The sequence below is a fragment of the Ursus americanus genome, chromosome 20 (assembly GCF_024610735.1).
Source record: "Ursus americanus isolate L20-20 chromosome 20, mUrsAme1.1.p, whole genome shotgun sequence".
NCBI lineage: Eukaryota > Metazoa > Chordata > Mammalia > Carnivora > Ursidae > Ursus > Ursus americanus.
In genome coordinates, this window is record NC_142146.1 from 20,102,381 (window position 1) to 20,127,662 (window position 25,282).

At 37.2% G+C, this 25,282-nt stretch overlaps 1 protein-coding gene across 1 annotated transcript in view; it reads right to left on the minus strand.

Moving 5' to 3' along the window:
* Positions 1 to 6,773: 6,773 nt before the first annotated feature.
* The window catches only part of NR1D2 (nuclear receptor subfamily 1 group D member 2), a 29,613-nt gene continuing 11,104 nt past the window's right edge, over positions 6,774 to 25,282 (minus strand). The window contains exons 4-8 of the mRNA XM_045791651.2: positions 23,393 to 23,537; positions 20,796 to 21,415; positions 18,874 to 19,059; positions 16,417 to 16,627; positions 6,774 to 10,206 (exon numbers count right to left, since the gene is read on the minus strand). Coding sequence (XP_045647607.1) covers positions 10,010 to 10,206; positions 16,417 to 16,627; positions 18,874 to 19,059; positions 20,796 to 21,415; positions 23,393 to 23,537 — 1,359 coding nt within the window. The 3' untranslated portion in view covers positions 6,774 to 10,009. The remainder of the gene's footprint in view (positions 10,207 to 16,416; positions 16,628 to 18,873; positions 19,060 to 20,795; positions 21,416 to 23,392; positions 23,538 to 25,282) is intronic.

The window sequence follows — 25,282 nt, forward strand, 5'->3', positions numbered from 1 at the left end:
TTCTCTGGACATACTCCTTCTGCTGTGATGCCTAACAGTGGCACCCACCATCTTGCAACCATGAGAGAAAACATTACAAATATGCACAAGATGACAAAGAAGGATCAGAAGCTACTGGGTTGTTTCTTTCTTTTAAGTAATTGTGGTAAAATACATATAACATGGAAATTTACCACCTTAACCATTTTTAAGTGTACAGTTTTGTAGTGTTTAAATACAATCACATTGCTGTGCAACAAGTCTCCAGAACTTTTTCATCTTGCAAAACTGAAACTCTGAAACATTCCTATCCTCCCCCGCCATCCCCAGGCAACTATCACTCTCTATCCACTATATTTTCTATGAATGTGACTACTCTAGGTACTTCATATAAGTGGAATCACATAGTATTTCTCTTTTTGTGACTGCGGTATTTCATTTAGCATAAGGTTTATCCATGTTGTAGCATGTGTCAGAATTTCTTTCCTTTTTAAGTTTGAATAATATGCCATCGTATGTATATACCACATGCTGTGTATCCATCAGTGGACGCTTGGGTTGCATCCATCATTTGGCTATTATGAATAATGCTGCTATAATGTGAATATCCAAATTTCTCTTCAAGACCCTGCTTTCAATTCCTTTCGATATATACCTAGAAGTGGAATTGCTGGATCATATGGTAATTCTATTTTTAATTTTCTTTTCTATTTTTAATTGTTTAAAGAAGCACCACACTGTTTTCCACAAAACTGTACCATCTCACATTCCCACCAAGAGCGCACAATTGTTCCAATTTTTCCACATCCTCATCAATACTTGCTATTTTCTTTTGTTTTGTTTTGTTTTTTGTTTGTTCTCTTGATAATGGCCAATCTAATGAGTATGAGGTGAGCTCCTGGGTTCTTCAGTGGCATTTGGAGATACTGAACCAGCCTGGAATTGCCCTGCCTCCAGAAGTCTTATGCAGGAAATAAGTAATAAATATCCTTATTGTTGAACTCCCTTTTAGATAGGTCTTAAGCATCTTCTAATTGATGAGCTGCTTTTTCCTATAAGAACTCTAAGCAGAAAAAATTAAGATTTAATTCTGTTTCTCAAGCTTTCCATTATATGCTGTTTCTTACACTCATGGAACTAACAAATTCTACTCCAAGGTCAAGTCATGATATAGTACAACAGCAAATACAAAGGAGTATTCATAATAGCTCTATCCATAATAACCAAAAACTGGAAAGAACCCAGATATCCACTGACAGGATAAGTAAACTGTAGTACATCCATATAAAAGAATACTATTTAGCAATAAAAAGAACAAAATTATGATGGATAAATCTCAAAAACACTATGCTGAGTGAAGAAGTCTTATACAAAAGAGTACACATGGCAATGATACCATTTATATAAAGTGATAGAACGGGTTAATCTAATCTATGGTGGAAAGAAACAGAACAATAGCTATTGCCTCTGAGGGGTGGGGATTGCCTAGAAAGGGGCATAAGAAAACTTTCTGCATTGATGGTAATGTTCTATATCTCAACTGGGTTTTGGATTACACAGTGGGAAGGCATTTTGAAAATAAAGTGGCAGATATACCCTAAAGACTTGTGGATTTCATTGTCTATAAATTGTATATCAAAAGAGCAAACTATAAATTAATATTTAACTCTAGTAAATTATATGCAAGACGAAAAATTTAGGAGACAGTTTATTGAAGACTGCAATTTACTCTGAAATGCATTTTTAAAAATCTCAAGATAAGGACTGATGGATAGAAGGACAGATAGCTCTGTAATTCACAAGTAATAAAATGTTAATGGTGGAGGTGTCTGGATGTTCACTATAAAATTCTTTTGATTGTGCCAGCTAAGAGTGCTGGAAAGTAACAATAGGTACAAGTTTTAGTTTTATATGGTAAAAATTTTCCTGACTATCTTGAGGGTTGGAATAAAATTAAAGAGTTAGGGGAAGAGACAAGAGAATCATCACCTCCAAAAAGGTTACTCTCTTTCACACTTCAAGAACAAAAATTTGTATTTTTGTTAGGATCAAAAACTGAGAAGTGCTGCCATGCAGGAAAGGGCTCCGCTTGAACTGTGCTGCCACTGGGCTTGCGGCTTCCTGATGTTCCCTGTGCTTTGTGCATCCAGTTTCAGTTGCCCCTTCTGCTGGGCATTGGGAACCTTGGGGGATATGAAATTCCTAGACATGACCCCTCTCCCCCCCAGCACCCTTCCTGTCCCTGACCTTAAGAGGTGACTTTGAGCTAAAGGTATTGTGAACACGGAGCAGCGAGGCAGGCGTGAGGGAGGAGGGAGTCACACCACAAGGACCGTGGACAGATGGCCAGCAGGGTGCAATATCACACCAGGTTAAGGCAAGTGTGATCAGCCAACCTTCAGCTGCAGGAACCATGTTTCTTTGTCTCCCCTCACCTCACTCCCCAAACAAAACAAATTTTTCACTCTCTGGCTTTTTTTCTTTTTTAACTCTGCTATTTATATACCATCATATTATGAATGTTAGCCCTGGAAGGGATGAGGGAGGGCATACAGTTAAATTCCTTCACTTTATAGAGGGGAGGTGAACCCAAAAGTTGAAGGGATCTTCTCAAGATCACTGAAGAGCAGAATCACAACTACAAAGGTATCCTCAATCCTTAATAAACAGTGAGAATATTCAAAACTCAAAGATTTGGAAATTCTTCCTACCCTTTTGGGGTATTTATGTTATTTTTACTATCAAGGAGCATTGAGCCCATCATCCCTACCTCTTGTGACAGATGTACACCTTGAACAATTATAGCGTCCACTGGAATACTAATGACCTTTTTTATGTATAGCCGTGTTCCCCTGGCTGCAGGGGGATACATTCCAAGACCCCCAGGGGATGCCTGAACGGTGGAAGTACCGAACCCTCGATATATCATGGCTTTTCCTATACATATAGACCTATGATGAAGCTTAACTTATAAATTAGGCACAGTAAGAGATTAACAATAATAGGAAAAAAAGAATACAACGAATATACTGTAATAAAAGTTACGTGAATGTGCTCTCTCAGAATACCTTACTGCGCTGTACTCACCCTTCTCCTTGTGCTGATGACAGATAGAAAATGCCTACGTGAGATGACGTGAGGTGAACGTCGCCGCGCTATGACGCAGCGGCGTCGGGCTCTTACTTCCGGTGCCGTCGGGGCTGAAGGCAAGTAATTGAAACTGCAGAAAGCCAAACTGCTAGTAGGGAAATTACTGTATTCTTGTTTCAGGGCTTGGAAATGGGATACGGAGTTGGTCATCTTTTGTCACTTCTTTAGCTTCTCCTGAGGAAGTTACTGGAAATCGGTAGTATCTGAGGGTTTCGGTCACCCCAGTCAACTATCAGAGCAGTTCTCCACTGAGAAATCGGGAACGGCCGGCTCACTTCAGCCCCAACGTGCCTGTGAGAAACCAAGCCACACAGACTGACCCAGGGAGGAGGCCCTGCGCTCACTGCCCCCACCCCCCAGGAGACTCTCCTTTCTCTTCCTCTTATGTCATTGCCTAAGGAAGTGTCAGTAGAGGACATCACTGCGGAGTTCTCAAATACATCTCATTTAGTCTTGCAAGCACTCTACGTAGTTTATACTTCTTATAGATAAGAGAAAAAGTTATGTGGAGGTTGGAGGATAACATTAAACTCGTATTATGTATTGAATCCTAACTAACGAGCTTCCTCTTACCCATTCCCGAACAATCCCATGAACATGAGCTTTACATATGTATGGATCAAAGTAGACTTAGTAAAACCACTCTGCCAAGAAGGAGACCCCAAGCCCAGTGCTCCTTTATTATGCAGAAGTTGAGAGCAAACTCTTGGCCCAAACATCTGGGGTTTATAGTCCCAACTCTCCATTCGGTAGCTGTATGACCTTGAGCCAGTTAACTTACACTCTCTGAGCCTTGGTTTCCTTTATCTAGAAAACAGAATTATTTCTTGGGGCTAAGAGTGGCAAGCTGGTAAACATTTAACTACCTCTGGGGGGCGGGGGGGGTACCTTATGAATGTGTATGTATTTATTTTTACTGAAAGGATGTATAGCACACTATTTATAAATTTGTAAGAAATAATCTTTACTATAAATCCAATATAACCAATTTTCACAGAATGCATTCCTTTATTTTTGAAGTTGCAACTAACAAGTACAGTTCTGACATGAGTGTTACTATTTTAAGTACATTAATAAAACAAAAATGAAACAAAAATTGTCAGAACTTGATTTGTTCACCAAAGATGTGAGCAACTTCTTCACTGAATCAGATAATGGTTTTCAAATACTGCACTATCTCGTCAATTTTCTATTTGCAACGTTTAATGGCTACAGGCATGAGACACCTTCAAGTTTAATTTGTACTATTAACACTTTCTCCATCACTTTCTTAAATCTAGACAACCAACAACATAAATCAAGCTCTGATTCATTGCATTTGCAGCTTTGCATAGTATAAATAATTCTACCACGGCCAAGTTTGAGCTACCAATGGGCCATCACTTAGGGAGTTGAGAAGAGATATGTAGGAACACCATTATAAAGTATTGCCACCGTATCCATAAAAATAAAGGTTCTGAGCCTCAAAAGCATAAATAACAATAAAATGTAAGATAATTAGGAAGTGAGGAGTTTTGAGTATTATCTTCTCAAATACAATTCAATTGTAAGCTTACATAATTTAATTTTTAATGATGGCTGTTTCTAACAACCAGCTCCATAAATTCCTGGAAATGTAACTGTGAGACCCTCGAGAGACCTTATAAGCTAGCTCCAGCACACCATGGCTAGAACGGTATTTGCTGGCAATTACTACTTAAGATGCTGTGATTGGTGGCCATTTGCTTCATGTGCACACAACTTCCACAACACTGTCTGGATTAGTGCCCTGGGTTTTCAAGGAAACTCATTTTGCATTTGGATAAAAAATATTCTTGAGCCATACATGTATGTTCAATAAATGTGTAATGAATAACTAAACCATCAGTTTATTCCTCCAAAGTCCTGTTAGATAAAACAGCTTAGAAAGAGAGCAGCCTAGCTATAGGGAGCAAAAAGATGATCAAGAGAATGAAGTGTAGGTGCTTTCCACTCTGGAAACTACCCTACTTGCATTTAACTGCAGAACTGAACAGGAAATGAAATGGCTGTTGTAGGGGGGAAAAATAGATGAAAATTTACAAGCAAAGGAACAAAGTAATGGGGGGGGCAGAGGGAAGTGCTGCGGTTATGGATAAGGAGAATTCAGAGAAAAATGAAACCATAGAAAAGAAAAAACACAGAACTTACCTTAGAGAGTTTTCAGAAGATCATACTCAATTCCATGGTTACCAGTAGGAAAATGGAGGGAAAAAATTTGAAAACACCATTTTTTTAAAAAGATTTTTATTTATTTGACAGAGAGAGACAGCCAGAGAGAGGGAACACAAGCAGGGGGAGTAGGAGAGGAAGAAGCAGGCTCCCAGTGGAGGAGCCTGATGCAGGGCTCCATCCCAGGACTCTGGGATCACGCCCTGAGCCGAAGGCGAAGGCAGACGCTTAACGACTGAGCCACCCAGGTGCTCCTGAAAACACCATTTTCATCCCAGGTATTTGAGTCTTCTTTGAAACACTGGTCTCACCCTCTTTAGTAATTTATATTAAAATGTAGGGGAAATGTTAATTTTGAGACCATCTTTACGTTCTTGGGACCGTGCCCCACAGAAAGCAACTCTGACATTGTGAAGAGCAACTCTGACGTGGCTACTAGAACACAGGCCATAGTTGTTGCTAAACCTTTACACAGACCAAGAATAAAGAAAAGCAAATGTGATCAATTTTAACAGGCCCGAGTAAGTGTAAAACTAAAACCAGATCCATGAATTGGCTGTCTACTCATTACTCACATGCAGCACTTCCAAAATTCAAAAGGAATTGAATCTATTTTGTTTTTCATCAACCACACATTTATTTAGAGCTCAATGGTGATTATACTATTCAAGTATAGTGCAAAAAAGGGACAAAATACAAATTTGTACAATAATCCACGGAATATGATCAATATCCTGATTAACACCCAAAGTGGGTTAAGGTTTTTTCTCCTGAAAGCATACCTTCCAAGGATTACCAAGAAGTGCTCAACACAGAAAAAAGGAGGGGGGGGTGCTCCTTGGCAGAGGACGTTTGGGAAAGACTGCATCCTAAACCCTTCCTTAAAGAAATCACGATACACACTTGCTCATTAGAGAATGGGACTGACATAAAGCAATCTCAGTAACCCTGTTAACGCAGCATTTCCAAGTTTATTTAATCAAGGAGGCCCATTTCTCCCACCTAACATCAATTATCATCCAGCGAAAAGTAGTGGGTATTACTGGTCTAGGAAACAACTGTAGTGAGTGCAGATTTAAGCAACTGCTTCAACTTTGCCAGCATGGCTACAACCCCTAGGAAAGGGGAAAGGAGGTGGTGGTCTTGTTGAGGCATCTTACCCATTCATAGCCAAGGCTGAGTCTTGGCTAGACCAAGCACCCCTCCTTCTCTCACCATCCCCTTCTAAGAAAAGACTACCACATAGAGCAAACCACTACTCAGCTGTCATTGTAGAAAAGAGCAACAATCCTCGCTGGACTCTTAAAACAAACTAAAATCAAAAGAGCCCTACATACATACGTTCCACCATGCTGAGTCAGAGATTTAGGTAAGATGTACTGCTATGCTCAGGGAAAAGTAGTAAGTTAGAATCTTACAAAAACATCAAGCTAGAAAGATACCAAAAACCACACTTGGTTAGAAATAATATTTATTATCCCCTCCCCCCATGTACAGATTACTTTTCAGAAACATGAAGATATTATCCATGTCCTCATCAATAACAGTTTGTAGAAAATAAACTTAATTCATATCTTGACAATATATTTCTATCACTTTTTTAAAACAATAGCCATTTTATTTTTCCACGTTAGTTCAAGAATAGCTTCAAGTTTTGTTTTGAATCAAATCAAGACAATCTTTGTTTATAGGCAATTTCCTGACAGATCCCATCCCCCCAACCCCTAAAAAAAATTCTATATCCTAAGTGATAAACTCTTCTTGTACATTCAGCAAACTTTATATTGGAAAAGAAAAAAGAATAATTGAGATAGGTACTTACTCTCGTGCACAGTAATAAATCTAGCTGAGCTTCTACACCTTGCTTTGCAATGATGTTTACATAAAATAAATCATTTCTTATCAAGTTACAATGGTAATTTCTTGAAATGTAGATACAAAAGCTATACACTTAATCCACTGAAATTGCCTTCTAATTTTTTTAATCTGTAATTAAACCATCGCCCTAAGGAAAAGCTTCAATTCAAGAAGATGTTTCCCCTCTCCCTCAGCTATTTCTCTCTAAAGCTTGAATCCTCTCTCAGATCATGTGAAGAGCTACATTAAAAGCACAGAAAAAAAATGTTTTAGCTTGCTGACATAATGCCCTTAAGTTTGCTGACATAATGCCCATATTTTAATTTAAAATGTAAAATCAGAGTTAAAGCATCACTGAATTCATACAGTACATTGTCAATTAATCAACAGTGTCCCACCGACCCAGAAGTTTCCCAAATTGGTTGTCTTCTCCACATTTAGTAAGTTTATACCCAATGACTCAATCAAAGAATGTGCTTATAATAGGCTGCTGGTTTAATTTTAGTAGTTTTAATATCGGGCTATTTTCAAATATAGAGATGCTACAAGTGGCATATGAACTATTAATTTTGTTTCCCATTACCTACAGGAAGAATTTGTTCAAATAAAATTTTACAAGACAAAATGTGAACCTACATACCTATATATAGATGTATACATGTATATATTGAACCTAACTAAAGTTTTATAAGCAATACTAACATAGTTCTGGTTACACATTCCTAAAGACAGTAATTGTTTTAAAAGATAACATGTTATAAAGAGGCTTATGCAAAAGGCAAAAATTAAGAATAAACATGATCTTTGAGGTTTTCAGGATTACTTCAAAAAACCATTTCTATCCCCCATAGAAGAAAACTATGCATTTATCTTAGGAACAAAAATTATAAAAAGATAATGCTATCATGTAAAGAATTCACAAAAACTATACTGTATATCCCATAAAGTCTTACCTATGTAAGGTAAATCACAATTATGGTTTATATTGTATTACAGACATCACCATCACCTTTCCTCTTTAATAATGAGAGGATTTAACTTCTTTTTTTGACTTACTTAACAAGTGCCACAGAAAGTCAAGTCCCAGTAGCAACAAGTTAAACAAGATTACAAAATAAGGCATTCTGCTCACATGTCATTAAAGTAACAGGCCGAGTATAGTAAAGTGGGCTCTCTCCATTCTTATAGTTTTATATAATCCAAAAATTATACAGAAGGCAATCTTTTCAAAAAAATTCCAATTAATTGCTATTTTCCAGGGAAACAGAAAAACATACGTAAAATCCTCAACTTTGGCTCTTTCTCCTACTGCCATAAACAGAGGCTGATCTTCTCTATTTAATAAAGCCCAATATTAGAAATGTGGATGAAATGTCTCTGTACCACTTCTAAGCCTGTAGGTCACATACACTAAATGAGTTTTCAAATTATAGAGTAAATCTAATTTGACAAAATCCCTGTAGTGTTATTTAGGAAAAAAAAAAAGAGAGGACTCAAAACACAGTTGCACACAAACGCATACATATACATACATACACATACACACACACACACACACACACACACACACGTACAGAGCCAACACATTGAACAGTTTTCTTAAAACATTGATTGGTTCTCCAAAAAGAATCAAAATATTTATCATCAAGCTGCAGCATGTGTATAAGGGGCAGCAATGTAACCTTTTTTAGTACAAGGTAAGAATCTGAATGAACTTTTAAACTAGTACCTTGAACCAAAGATTTAACAAAAGATGAACTCTAAAATACGTATATTTTTGAAATTTGGACTCAACTGCCTGTTGTACTTTTACATTAAGTGCTGTTTAAATAAAAGTAGAGCATAAATTCAATAATCTACTGTCTAAACATTTAAAGCAATGGTTATGTCATCAACAGGTAAAATGCACCTAATTTGAGTCTTTGACACCACTTGTTTTAAGTTTATTGTATGATAAAGTTCTTCACAGTTTAAAATATTGTGAAGAAATGTGTTTATGTATAACTATATTCACACAGATATTATGTACATATACTATGTATTTGATGTACCCATAAACTTTGAATGTGTGCCAGGAGGATACCCCACACATATGCAGGAACCCTGAATAATAGGTTGGTGTGGACTGTGAAATGATTTCTCAGAAATACTTAGAAATAAGGAAAGAATATTATTACGAATAATTATAATAACAAAACAATTACCTTATTTACATAGTGCCTATCTCCCAAGAGGTAAATATGCTTTATAGACATTTTTTAGTATCTGTGAGGTGGACATTAAGAACACTATCAATTTTTATTTTCCACAACCAATTAACCTGCCCAGGATCATACACTTTAAAAAGCGGCAGAACAAGATACAGACATGAAGATCTCCTAACTTGCAATGTCTCCAATTACCAGATCAAATGGTCTTGGGCTGCAATCAAGTCTTCATCATACAACAGAATTTCTACCACAAAGGATTAGTTTTTAAGTCCTCATATACTTGTGATTGTGCGTTATATTTATACCACAGGGAGATCAAAATGATTTTTGGTTTTGGCAGATGAAAAAGTCTAACATTCAGTGTGACTATAATTCAGTGTAACTTCTCCAGTTTAAGTGCGACACAGCTGATTGGTCTATAGGGGAAATGCGGTCAATGGCTAACCATGGCTGAAGAAACCTCAATCCAAACAGCTACTGCATGATTACAGAGATAGCCTACAATCTTGTATTGTCTTAAAGGTCTTTTCTATCTCCACATATGGTATACACATATAAATAAGCATTTTAGCACAAAATGTACAGTTAGCATGAATCAGTTCATGTTTAAATAAACAAAGGCCTTAGGGGTGAACTTTAAAGGCCAAGAGCTCCTCAGAGTGCATGTTGTTTAAAGATCGAAGATCTGGCAACTTTAGAAGAAGTTTTGTAAAAATAGAGGCCTCGTTTGGATGGTTTTTCATTATTAAGGTCCTTAGTGCACGGATGAGAGTCTCCTGCAAAGCCTCCACAGAGTTGACGTTTTCTATTCCAGATCGATCTAACAGAGAGTAAGGAATAGACAGACATGAATAAGAGGACACGTTATTAACATTAAATATAAATATCAATTAAGAGAAAACATTAAATATAAATATAATTCTTGCTCATCAGTCTCATTAATGAATCCAAAACAAGGTTTTATACATTAGAATAAAGGAAAAGATAGTTGACAAAATTTTTTAAATCCCAATGGCAAATTCCTGTACCTACTTATTATAAAGAGATATATCACACAGTACACTTGACAAATCAAAATTCTTTAGTGTTTAGTATTTTGTTCACAAAACTGGAGGTTCTGATTTTTAGAATTAGATGCCATCTGCTAATTTCAACTGCTGACAAAATAAAATGAATGATGTAGTTTACAGATTTTTTTCTTCATATGGAATATATCCACATTTGTATGTTACTACGTATGGCAGGCAACCTCTAAAATGGCCACCTCATGCTGGTATCTACACCCTTGTGTATCCCTTTCCCCTTGAGGGGGCTAGACTTACTGACTTACTTCTGATGAATAAAATATTAGATTACAAAAAAAAAAAAAAAATGGCCTCCACCTTCAGCATACTCTTGCTCACTTCCTCTGAGAAAAGCCAGATGCCAGGTGCCATGTTGTAAACTGCCTATGAGGTGGGCCCAAATGCTAAAGAACTGACGGTGGTCTCTAGCCAACAGCCAGCAAAGAACTGAGGCATTCAGTCCAACATCTTGCAAGGAAATGACTCCTGCCACAACCACGTGAATAAGCCTAGAAGCAGATCCTTCCCTAGTTAAGCCTTCATAGTCGACCACAGCCCTGCTCACAGTTTGACTATAATCTCCCAAAAAACCTTCAGCCAGAGGCACCCATCTAAGCCATACCCATATTCCTAATCCTCAGAAACTGTGAGATAATAAATGTATGCATTTTTAAGCCACTAAGTTTTAAGGTAATTTGTTATGTAGTAATAGATAACTAATATACTATGCAACCTCATTACCTAGTTATATTAACCTGCATTCACTACCATTTAGCATACTGTGTTTATTAAGCTCATCATACAAAATGTTATTAAACTAGTGATTTAGTATAAACCATCAATAAAGGTAAGTATCTTAAAATTAGCCAAACCTAGACTGTTTGCCCAGGGACTTTTTTTTTCATCATCAAGGGCTATTTCTTCCCTTTACAATAGGAGGCAGTAGAGCACAAGAAATACTCAATGGCTCCCAGTATAGGGAGTGGTAATTAGTAAGAAAGATGATGCCAAAGGAAGCAAAAATCTCTAGCCATTCACACGCTTTTCATTCATTATTCACAAGGATATTTAGGCTCTGCATTGTAACTGGTAGCTGAAAAGGCCACTATATGCAAATACTAAAATTTCATAGTAAAAAGCAAAGTCTGATTAACTCTAAATGCAGGAAAAAATGATGAAAACAGGTTTATCTTACATTTAATAAAATGTGGATTATTATTCAACTATGTGCTAATTATTATGGAAAAAGAAACAATCTGAATGTTGACTACTGGTTTGGGGGGTCATATGCTTTCAGATAAAATTATTACATGGACAAAGACCTCTTAACATTTGACTTTGGTCATACAATCTTAAGGGACATATAAAACTACTTAAAGCCTTCAATAATGCTTCCAAGAGTCTCTCTTGCCTTTAATATTCAAGTAATCGTTTTCTTCAACATCCTTGCAATTTATTAATTCCCTCACCAAACACTTACTGAATGTATAAGGCTACTGTGATAGGTGCTAGGGAATTAGCAGTCAACGTAAAAAACCAAAATTCCTTCCCTGAGAGCAATTATAGCAGAAGAAAATACCTGGTTTGCATCATATCATCAGTAATTTACAATACCAACAACTGGGAAAAGAATGACAGTGAGCCCTACAAACAAAATAATCTAAATAGGCAGGGAAGGATACTTGAGTTGGAACTAGTATTATGAGTCTTTCAGTGAATACTCTTGTGTTGGAAAGACTTATGCTTCTTCTATACAACTCATAACTTGAGGAAAATGGATTCTTATACCTAAAAATGTAAATTGCATTAAATTTTTCTAAAATCGCAATTTCTAAAACCATGATCTCATGATTTCAAGGCCAAATAACCTACCTACTAAACTAGCTGGATCATAAACAATAATCCTCTAGAAACTGTAACAATAGAATGCACAAATTGAAATGAAAATTAATCTTCTAACTGATGTACTGTTACACTACACTTACTTTATAGTTTATAGTATAGTTTAATTCATGATATACCTGTCCTCTACTTCAAGCTTAGAGAGGTTCTTGATCCCTCACCATCATATCTCACCAAATCTATGTATATTCACTTCCTAGGGATGGAAGTCAAATTCCTTCCACAAAAACCTCTACGAGGACAACTAAAATCCATTATCTAGATGAACTTTGTTCTCACGCCGATATGCCCATCCCTAACCTTCAACTGCTGCCATTTCACACAATCTCAAGAATTTACCTTCCAGGTATTATTCCCTTTTTCTCCATAGTATCAATAGTCTTCTAACCTCACAGGCAAATATCATGTTTTAGATTTCTTTCTCCCTTTGCAGCTAGAGCTATTCTGTTAACAAGTAGTATAGCAGAAAGGCTTTGAAGTTAGACTAACAGGAGTTCAAATGCATGCTCAGCCAATTTTTTAAAATACACGATCTTGGGCAAATTATTTAACCCTTCTGTTCTTCAAATTTCTTGCCTGTATTTGAGAATAACACATCCTAGCTCACATCAGAGGTCTGTTGTAAGAATAAAATTATATAAATGAGATCTAGAAACTAGCACTTTTTCTGACAACAATCAAATCAAAATCCAGATGGCAACTGTAGACTCCAAGAAAAACAAAAAGCTATTTTAAATATAAAGCAAATACAATGGTTGCTTAACTCTAAGCAATTAATAGAGAATATAAATAATCCATTTGTTATCTGACACACTTGGAACATTCCCCCCTTAAGAGGCACAGGTTTAGGGCAATATTTATATTGCCTTGGGGCGCCTACATGGTTCAGTGAGTTACGTGTCTGACTTCAGCTCAGGTCATGATCTCGGGGTCCTGGGATTGCCCCGCATTGTCACGTTGTCACACTGTCAAGTTCCTCACTCAGCAGGAAGTCTGCTTGTCCCTCTCACTTTCCCTCTGCCCCTCCCACTGCTCATGCTGTCTCTCTCTCAAATAAACAAAATCTTAAAAAAAAAAAATTTATATTGCCTTGTCAACCATTTCAACCCCACTGTGTGAACACTGTCAGTACTCTTTACATAATCCTAATACTGAAAATGCAGATTTTTTACTTTTCAATATTTAGAATCATAAAGCATGGAAACTGATCACACCTATAGAACAGAATGTTAATATTTTCATTCTTGACAATGTAGAAGAAATGGTATAGCAAAAGAAGCCAGGATATGGAAGAAGGAGATACTGTCTCCCTGTCTAAGAGGAAGAGTCTATCTAAACTGAGAGATTATGTAAAAGTAAAGGGTCAAAGAATATGGGCACATTACAATTTCATATAAAACAAAGTAACTGTAAAAATAAAACTTATAAAAAGAAGCTACTTTTATTTGTCAGTTATATCTACTCAATAAAAAGAGGTATAAGCACAGTATTTAGAACTGGGTGGGCAACTCTCAGAACAATTAGGAAGAAAGACGGTTAGAAAGAATTCTAGTTCTCTGAAGAGTAGGCTGGGAGAAGGAAGGAGAGACTTTTATTTTATCCTCTTCTATAGTTCCTAAATTTTATTTTCCTGTATAGATACTGCTTTAAAAATAACAATAGTCCTTTCTAGGTGGTAAAGATTTAAGTCTGACATGAACACTATCATATATTTAAGTGAAACAGCAACATATTATTTTAAAATGCATGAAATTTTACATGTGTATTGCTTACGCACCTTCATATAGACAGAAAAAAATAAGAATGCATTATATTCTTCTATAATCATTCTTTTTCACATGGTATGTCAAACATTTTTTTACGTGTCATAGATCAACTAGCAGGCAAACGGTACATGGATGAACAGGTGAACAGACAGAGACCCCTCCTAATGTTGACAGTGATCTTTTTTTGGTAGAAATATTATCGTCTTTATGTTCATCTTAGTATTTTCTACTTTTGCAAAGAACCCATGTAATTCTTACGATTAGTAAACAAAAGGCTTTTTCAAAAGCAGATTAAAACAAGATAAAAATTATGTTCGCTTGGTAGAAAATAAAAATAGCACATTTCCTGGTACAGAACTCCCCCTTACCCTCTGCCGCTGTTTCTTCCTTTGCACCATCTCTGAGACAGTCCCTCCTGCTCCAGCTACTCTACCACACCTATCTCGGGAAGAGGTCACTCCACTGCCTCCTACCTGAAGTTATTTCAACAGCCTCCCAAACTGCCCCTCCAGCTCTGATGACTCACTTGTCTAATCCGCCCAAGATAAACATGCAGGACTGATGTCAGACCATCGCTTTGCTCATGCCTCATCATTCCCTTACACTGACTTTCCACTGCCCCATATCTCAGTTAAAACTTCTCTGCTTAGTTCTCCTCATAGTCATTCCATAAAGGTGCCCCTTGAACTCACAAGCCTTCTGTACCTTTCTTCCTTGATGTACACATTGGGCTTTGGCCACCTGCCCCTGCCCTACCTCATGCTCTCCCAAGCCGCTTCACCACTGTGTTGATGGGAAAATCTACTAACCCCTCCTTCAAATTCCAGCTCTACGTCCATCTTCCCCACAAAGCTTTCTCAAGTAATTTCATCTTCCTTCCTAGAATCCCTACTTCCTCAGTCAGAACCACATGGCTTAATACCATAATGCTTTTGGTGTTACTTGTCTCTCCAAATAAAACATGAATACTTGGAGAGTAAGCTTGTGTCTTAATGCTTGTTCTGTCCCCCCCTAGCACATATTGATCAGATAAAGAAATTAACAAGTATGGATTACCTTTAGTTTCACAATAACAGATTTATTAATCAGATGTCAACTCAAACCATTAATAATTACTTATCAAGAGACTGCAAAATGGTAAAGTGCAAGAAGCATTAATTATAAGGTTACTAAGAGAACAGGTATCCCTTATTAACCTGTTACTTGCATACTATTCCATACCATAAGTGCATTTTTAGCTACCTAGGTAGAGCTGATCAGAATAGGTAGCCAAATTATGCTTCCAAACGACCTAAGTATTTATTTATAACACCGATGTACAGGCCCTTTAAGATACACAACTCTCCTTTGCAGTTACCGATTTACAGTTTAGCCACATAAGCAGGGGTTGTAACTTGTACTTTATAACCCCCACAGCACCTGGTATAATGGCTTTTACACAGTAGGAAGCAAATAGGAAATTTAAAGTAAGTCATATCAAAATACTTTAAAATTCTCAACAAATGTTTTAAAATAAAGTTAGTGATACCAAAAAATGGCTGGTACTTATTTATATATCCCCAGGAAAGTCACTGTGTATCAATTTCCCATTTGCTATTAATAGCTATTATCTAAATTGAAATACTTTGGTGAGAAATAGCTATAATATAAATGCAAGGTGGCAGGGAAACGAATACATCATCAATGACTCATATAAATAAACATTAAATATTAGAACTCAAAAACCTTGGTCACTCATTCAAACAGTAACTAAGTAGCTATTCTGTGCCAGATCCCAGGTTGGCTCATATGGTACAATCCCCTCCTTCCACAGGATGAGGAAACCAAGACCCAAAACAACTATTTACGCAAGTCACAGAAAATTCAGTGGCAAAGCTGGGTAAAAGCCTACTCATAATTCACCAATTTTCGGAACAAACCACACTAATACATCTTAGTAATTTTAACATTTTCAAGTAATATATATTTTAATTATGATATGACTTAAAATTTGTATCAGAACCACCTAATGTTCTAAAAATTAAATCCACAAAAATAACAATTTAGACTTGTAAAAATTATGAGCAAAAGTTTAAGACTTGTCGTCAATGTGAGGCCTAGATCTAAACATCATTTTATTACTGTACAGCACTTTTGAATTTTTACTGTCTAATTATGCAAAAATAACAGATTCATACAGTTTAGCATCTGCTTAAGGCCCTCTCGTCTTATAAATAGCTTGCTGGATTGCAGTACCACCTTCTCCCCACTTGGTAACTATATCTGAGTGTGGCACAATTTTGGAACCAGCTTGCTTACCTGCGGATACCAGGACAACAGCTGTAAACAAACTCATCTCTTCATCACTAAGTTGGAGGGCATTTAGCTTCTCACTAAATTCAAACATAGAGTTTAGCAGATCGCCTGCTCCCATTGAGTGTAAGTCATCGACACTATATTTCTTTCCACTTAAAAAGGTGACCGTACGCTCCTTTGCATCAAACAATGATGCAAATCGTACCATTAAAACCTGGAAAAAGAAAAAGACTTAAACGTATTTGAAGGAGTTCAGTACTAATACTAAGAAATAATTCAGTATTCAAGTCAGTTAAGAAACATCCTACATATAAAAGAAAATTGTAAAAGAAAAACTGAGTTTATTTTTACCCAGAACCATTCCCTTAAGGCAAATTCTCTACCAACACAATAAATATCCCAAGAACATCAAAAAAAAATTCCAGCCACCAGTGGCAAAATACTTGAGCCCTGTGACACTCTGAGACTCTATTAACAAAGATTCCGAAATGCAAATACAAAATTAAAGCAGGCAATAATGCCAAGAAGTCTGAAACTGGACCTTGGCCAAAGGCATTAAAGAAACTCTTTAAGCTACCAAGTATATCACACGGTCTCTAAACCATCAGTAAAAAGAGCAATATTTCAATGCAACAACACTTAGAAACAGCAAAACACCAAATGCAGCCAAGGCAAATGCTGCGGATAAACTCTAATTAGACTATTTTAAGAAACCATAACCCAAAGAGACAATACACAAAGAAAACTATTACAGAAGTGTTCCAGATACCAAGTTGTAATTCAAATCCAAACCAAATCAGTCAACAATTGCTAATCTACGGCTGTCCTTCCCCTATAGTAAATGGTAACACCTATGTCACATACTTCTTTCAACCAGAAGAATACTGAACAAATACCTCCCCTTTGCAATTCTCCCAAAGATTTGTTTTACTCAAGACAATCCAAAAGAGAGTGAGCCTTCTATGAAGATGGCACTAACTAAACACAGCAATCCCAAGACAAATCACAAGGTGGAAAGAACACAAGTCCTGGAGCCTGGGATTTGTGTTATAGTCCTGTGTTAGAAATTTATTGGTAATCCCAGAAAAATCTCTTCACCTCTCTGGGCCACAGTTACTTAACCTCAAAAAATGCATGAACTGGGCCGCCTGGGTGGCTCAACCGTTAAGTGTCTGCCTTCGGCTCAGGTCATGATCCCAGGGTCCTGGGATCGAGCCCCGCATCGGGCTCCCTGCTTGGTGGGAAGCCTGCTTCTCCCTCTCACACTCCCTTTGCTTGTGTTCCCTCTCTCGCTGTCTCTCTCTGTCAAATAAATAAATAAAATCTTTTAAAAAAAAAAAAATGAGTGAACTAAACTTGATCACTGACACCCCTCTAAGATTTAGATTTAAATCTTAACTCTAATGTTTTCCTTTACATTGAAAACCCTAACCTAACAGTTTTACTTTTAAATTATATCATGGCTATTTTATTTATGAATATGGCTCCTTCTCCATTCTGGTCCAGGTGCCCTTGAAAACAGAGCATAAAGAAAAAGTTTATGTGGGATGTGAAAAGTTTATGTGGGGTTTTCACTACCACATGTGAAAACAGGTTTGCAGAAAAAGGAAATGAGACTAGGAAGGGATGGATGACAGCAAATATCAGAAGATGTATTACTGAGCTGGCCACCAGTCAGTATCATTAACAACTGAGAGCTCAGTCTGTGGGACCAGCAGGGAAAAGTGAAAATATATCCCCTGGATCCCGTTCCCCACTGAACAAAAGACGTGGCCCAGTAGACACCAACTTCCCACCCACCACCTTGCATTTCAGAATAATGTTTAAGCGAGCTCTGAGCAAGACCTGAGGCTCCTCACACTTCAGCAGCACCAGGGAAGCCCTGGGAAGATAGGTGAAAGGCACCTAACATAGCACAGAGAGAGGCACTCTGTATCCTATTCAGGGTGGCAACAGTGGCTGCCCCAAGTCCAGGCAGAATGCGTCACAGCAAGAGAAGCTGGAGAAGAAAAAGTAGCAAGGACTCTGGATGAGGTGAGGCCAAGAGGGTCTAAAGTAGCACATAAGACACGTCCATCTCATATAACCCCAAAATAGTCTACAATCTCCTAAAAAAGAAAAACCACATTCTATTTGCCCTTTGTACTCTGCACTGAAACGCCAGGCTAGGCTTTCAGTGAGCGTCTAACACTCTGCAAACCCTGCCTGCAGTCCACACCCGAAAGTAATACTAGAACCTGGAGGAAGTCTGTATGCTGAGAATACAGAGTAGTTATATTTCAAGTCCTAAGAAACTCTGGATTAATCTCATCTCTTTCCACGATTCTGAGATGGTTATTCTTTTGTTGGTAATTTCAGCCTCTGGACTATAAATACTTATTTTAGAAGAGAATGAAAATGTACATGAAAATAAAATACTACACACACCCTGCGTCAATATTCTAGATAAATAAAACCTACCTCAAAAGTCCCAGCCTTCAAAAGGTTGACCTGGTCATGCTGAGAGAGATCTCTGAATCCAGGAATACGCTTTGCAAATTCCACCACCTCCTTCACTGCTGGGGTGAAGCTCATTGAAAATTCTTCCCAGATTTCATGCCCAGATTTATGAGGATCCACATACGGAGACTTACTCATTGGACAAACCTAGCATGCACAAAACAGAAAACTCTTAAATTGTGAGAGATGGGAAAGAAACTTCCAAAGTGGGATCTCAATCATTGGAAACCCCAATGTGAAAATAACTCTCAGACAGAGGTAAAACCTACTAACCTTTCTCTTCTTGCTACTTGCCTTATGTTAGAAAGCCCCATGGCAACCTAGTTTGAATGGCTATTAATGCATCGTAAAAGAGGTAGCCTAAGCTATTTCAAAAACCTGCTGCACAGGTTTAAGAGTTTATTTTTTAACGCTGCTGCCACCTGATGCTGGTTTTATGATTTTCAAACAAATTCATACATACTTTATTGTCAATCCTATTCATTATTTACGGCAGATATTATAACTACTATTTCTTAGATAAGGAAATGAGATTCTAAGAGGTTTAGTGATTTATCCAAATACAGCTGGAAGTCACAGGCCTAGAACCCAATAATTTAGTTAATATTTCAAAACTCACTTCTTTCCAAATGGCACAATTACAGTATTATAATTTCAAAGAAGGAAAGATAATGAGATGCCTCACTTTTTTAAAAAACATCATTGACCATTTATTTTCATAAGCAGTGGTGTGGCTACCGGCCTCCACTTGTTCACTTAGGAAACAATGACGGGAGATACAAGGGCCACCTTCTACCTAAGGATTGGTGAGGGAAAACTAGAAAGCCAAAGAAGGTATAAGAACACTAAAAAGGTTATGAACATTCACTGTATACTCTATTAGTAAAATCAGCCTTTAAATTTTCATTAAATCCACAGGCGATCCAGGAATGGCATGATTCTATAACTATCGAGAATTCCACAAAATTAGAACCTAAATGCTTACAGATTCTTCCCTCCTTAAGGCAGGCACTAAGTCTAATAAATCATAAGGTCACCTTTCAGACCCACGGAATCAAATACTTGCAAGTAACAAGAAAAATCGAACAAAAGAATTGGGGTAGAGTCAGCTATTTTGAAAATGAAAAAAGAAGACTTTAATTACCTGGCTGTAGAAAATACCAAGCACTATCAAAGGACCTCATGGTTTATACTGGAAATGGTGCGGTACTGTTGTTTTTGATGAAATTTTGGCTGAATATAAACACTGTACTTTCAAGTAGACTGTTGTATTTGATAAAAAAAAGAAACTTGAATGATATGAATAACATTAACTCATCTCATAAGATGAAGTCTGAGAAAATCCTTAGAAACTAGCGTATTAAATTAAAATACTCCTAAATTCTCAAACAGTAAAACATCATCCATGTTCTATATTCAAAGACCTTTTTGCATTATAATGGTTAAAGAAACACTTTCCACAGAAATCAAAGGATTACTAACTGTGGCAAGCTATATGACCAGCCCTTTGAGAAAATCCCCAAGCTAGTAAGTGACTAGTAAGTGATTAGTAGTGACTAATCAGAATGCTTAAATTTTGAAATGGATTTCTAAGAATTAAAGGACCAACTCTACATGATCCATATTTTATATAAAATCCTAATCCCAATCACAGTATCAATCAAATCACATGCTTGTACCTAGCTCTGTGTGAAATTAGGTCAATCAATAAATGATGTTATTAGAAGTATTTGACCTAAAATATTGCACAAAACTGATTCTGTAAGTCTCAAGTTTTCTGACACCACCCCTGCCCCTGAAGTTGGTATACTCCCCACAAATAAAAGAAAACCTTCAAAGCTTTCCTTGATGCAAGTTGGGCAAAAAAATTGATTTCACTATACCAGATGCATTCTCCCTCCAGTGTTGCACAGGTAACTATTCTTGTTCTCATTCTGAGAAAATCCATCTATCGAAACTCTATCACATACTCGTTGAGTATAAGCATTGGAGAAGTTCATACAATGTCCATTTGCAATACAAATGGCATGCCCATTTGGGTAATGCATTATGTTCCTCCCTTTGTACTGTCCATTGAGGTGCTGCTGGCTCTCACTACATGGAAAATGGCTGCTAAGCCCACTGCCACAATGGTCGTGATTTAAATTATATTGCTCCATGGTCTTGGGAATCCGTTCTCTCTGAGGCTGCATGGTCTCTGCTGAGTTTTCTCGCTGCTCTTGATTATACATAAAGGTATCCTTGTGCGCCCTGGTCACCATGCCAATCACTTCATCCTTTGCAAAATCAGAAGAGGGAGAAGAGCTTTTGATGTTTTCTTGTTCCAGCTGGGGCTTGGGTCGCAGCTGTTCCTGGGCTGGTAAGGCTGTCTGTTCATGATGTTCTAACGTGTCATTCTGCAAATGACCATTGAACTGGCTGTTCATCATGGTCTTCATCGCACTCTGCATTTCAATTAGCATCCTCTGTTTTTCACGCTTAGGAATACGACCAAACCGAACAGCTATTGAAGAAAAAGATATTTAATATCTATATTCTAAATAAGACTTGTTTACACAAACAAACAGCACCAAATTATCTCTGTTAACGATGACCTGTAGTGATACAAATAAAAAATATCTGTATGTCTCTGGCCCAAATTATTCTAAATTGGCTGGTTATATTTTTGAGTACCATAGGAAATGGAAAGGAGAAAATGTTTTCATTTTTCTCCCAAAAACAAAGCAAAGAGAAGATCTATGTCTTGGGTATTTTAGAAGCAAAATTTTAAAAATTTGAAATTAACTAATAAAAATCACAGTTTGAAGCAGATCAGCATTACTACACAGCACCTATTAACAAGGCTGAAGGCTGTGTTCTTAAGAAGACACATGGGATTCAACTACCCACAGCCATTAATGTTAATGGAACCTAGCAGGTATAAGCACGCCCTGAACATCTAACATTTGTCAATTCATTTTTGTAACCCTATTCTCAAAACCCAACTCTTAAATGATTTGCTCTCTCCTTTCCAGCTTCTTAAAAAAGTCTTTTTAAAAAATTTTTTTAATTAAAAAAATCAATAGAAATGCAGTTATTGAAAATTTGCTGGATTTTAATTAAAATCAATGAAACAAAAATTAAATCATTCATCCTCCATTATTTTAGAGGCCAAGTTTTAGAATATGTTCCATCCCCAACATTCCTATCCCTGAGGGACAGAAAACAAAAGCTTTCTAGTCTAATATTTATACGGCGATAATAAAAATCCAATACACCCACCCAGCAAGAACACCTTCCTAATCTAATTGTAGCCTCCAACATTATTGCTATGGACAATTTTATCATGTTTCACACTATACCTCTACTCCCTCCTCCACAAATAATTGCCATTTTTGTTCTTTTGAGGAAATCACAATATCCAACAACTTTGGATCAGTATTTCTAGTAGTATAAAAAAAATTTTCAGGCAAATGAAATCCAAAACATCAACCGCTGAAATCCATTACTCGAGAAGCTCTATTACAAATCCTATTTCGTATAATATATTAGAGTAACTTAAGGGACTGCTTAAGCAACGCTTCCCTAGATAAGTATCAGGTTCATTCTTAGCAATTCTTAATTAATCCTACTAAACTAATCCCTCTGAAAACCTCATACTCTTCTGGTATGTTACTTAGAACTGAATGAGACTATCCAAAAGTGATTTCTGTAAGCACAATAGAAGAGCCAAATTTTCCAGTGATGTCATCCACAGAAAATACTAATAGTCCCGCAAATTAACTTTTATTTTTTATGGGAATGGATCTTGCCAGAATTTAGCAACCACCTCCACCCCAGACCCTACTGTTTCTTTTAATTTTGTATCTCCTTTCAATGTATTCAGAACCTGTGCCCTAAACACACATTATCATCTCAGAGCTGAGAAAGTCATAGAGATAATTCACATAGGAGAAATGGGTTCCTCAGAAATGCTGAGAAATCAAGGAGAAAGAGCCAAGGGTTCCTATATCAAAAACAAAATGAGGGGCACCTGGGTGGTTCGGTCGGTTAAGCCTCCAACTCTTATTTCAGCTCAGGTCATGATCTGGGGGTCATGGGATCAAACTCTGCGTTGGGCTCCGTGCTGGGCATGGAGCCTGCTTAAGATTCTCTCTCTTCCCCCCACCTTTACCCCTCCCCACTCTCGCTCTCTCATTAAAAAAAAAAAAAAGAGAGAGACAGAGAAAAAAAAGAAAAAAGTGCATACTAAAGAAAGGGGGGGAGTTTACAAGAAGCCCCAAAAGATAGCCAAAAGCTGTTTTTCCAGGGTGATAACACTAAAATTTAACTTTAATGAATCTGGCATCTTACAAGGCATCAAAATGTGTTTTCTAAAATCTGTTTCACTCTAAGCACAAGAAGGCCACTAGTAACTGGCCTATAGGTCTGGTTTATGCTGAGGAATAAAAGCCTAGCTCCATATGTTTTAAGAAGAGTGCTCGTTAAAGTGGGAACATACCATCTCTCGACATTCCAACAGACAGACACTTTTTGAAGCGACACTGTTGACATCTGTTTCTATTCATTCTCATTATAGAACAGTTTTCATTCTTCAGGCACTTCTTGTACTGAATGTTTTGCTGAATGCTTCTCCGAAAGAAACCCTAAGAACAAAGGAAGATGTACTCAGCCATTTAAAAACATCCAGATGAAATCCTTGTAAGCACTCCCCCCACAACTGACTACCGAGTATTTTACTAGCTACCTAGGAAATAATTTTGGCTTCGAACACAGGGATATGTAACACTGACGCACAGAATTTAAGTGGATTCTTACTGGTATTAGTAAGCACCTATGCCTACTAGCCAAACAAAACTCTTCTTCCCCTTCTTCCCTTTGGAGAATCTTGGAGCTTGCCAAGCACCCTTTACCACACTTTAACCTGTTACCGGCCCCTGCCTGCACCCACACTTTCCAGCCCAAACTTTAATCACATACAAATCCCAAAACGCTTTAAGTATGAATGACTGATTTTTAAAGAGTTGACAGAGAAATGTGTTCCAGAGCTATAATTCCCTCACTAGAACCAAGGACTCCATTAGGAGAGCTTGGTCTTTCCTGATCATTACCTGTTGACACCAGCAAGGTCTAACTGCATGTGCCAGATGCTCCTGGCTACTTGTCAGCAACAGGTACATGTGACACCACACACCCACAGAGCAGCTACTGATCCAAGGAAAGGCAGTTCCCTGCTAGATGGCTACAATTAACTGCGTTTACTATACAAACAATTTAAGCATATGCTCTGTGATGGGTCTTCAAAGAGCTCCAGCTTCATGGTCTCAGGAAGAACGGAAAAGTCAAGAACACAATTACCAAAATTTTAAATTGCAGTTTCCTTGAATATCATAACCAGCCACACATTTCATGATTCTGTATAATTTTGAAACAACATTTTTAAATTTTACTACTGTAATATACTTGGACACTAGAATATCTGAACTAGACATATTTCAAGAGGGTACAGAACAATTATGTGTATTTATCAAGGATACACAATTAGGCTCATTTGCTTGTGCTTTAGTTTCTTCAGCAATAAAGTGAGAATGACACCTGCTCTACAATTATTTCACATTTTTATTTAAAAAAAAAAAGAGTAGGGGCGCCTGGGTGGCTCAGTCTTTGGATGTCTGCCTTCGGCTCAGGGTGTGATCCTGGCATTATGGGATCGAGCCCCACATCAGGCTCCTCCACTGGGAGCCTGCTTCTTCCTCTCCCACTCCCCCTGCTTGTGTTCCCTCTCTCGCTGGCTGTCTCTCTCTCTGTTAAATAAATAAATAAAATCTTTAAAAAAAAAAAAAGAGTAAAACAGTATTTACAGAATTTCTTAAACAGTGGAAAAGTGCTACTTCTGTATTAAATACTGACTAGTCTTGTGAAGTGACCCAGCCATTAAGAGCTACAAAACTCACAATTTATTCAAAGATACCCTAGAAAATACTTCTTCTTCCATCATGTATATTCTTTATCTTGCTTACCCATCATATCTTGCCAAACTGGATTCCTGTTCCTGGCTTTCAGTCAGAAAACAGCAAAAGCAAAAGTCTCGGCCATATTAATTTTTGATACTCGGGAGAAATAATTGTGTCAGATTTTTTAAAAGGAGAGAGATTCCCTGGATAGAAGTAGAAGGTATAGACTATCTCACTTGGAATTAGCTGACCCTCTAACCAAGAAATATTCAATGAACGTTAAAAATAAAATGAAGTTTCCCAAGTGTTCAATTTATATTCAAGATTCTTTTACTCCCTTGGCATTACTTCTGAAGATACCACATTTTTACAAGTATGTAGAAATTATTCCCAACTCCTAATACCTGACAGATCAGAATGTCGACATACCTCAGGAG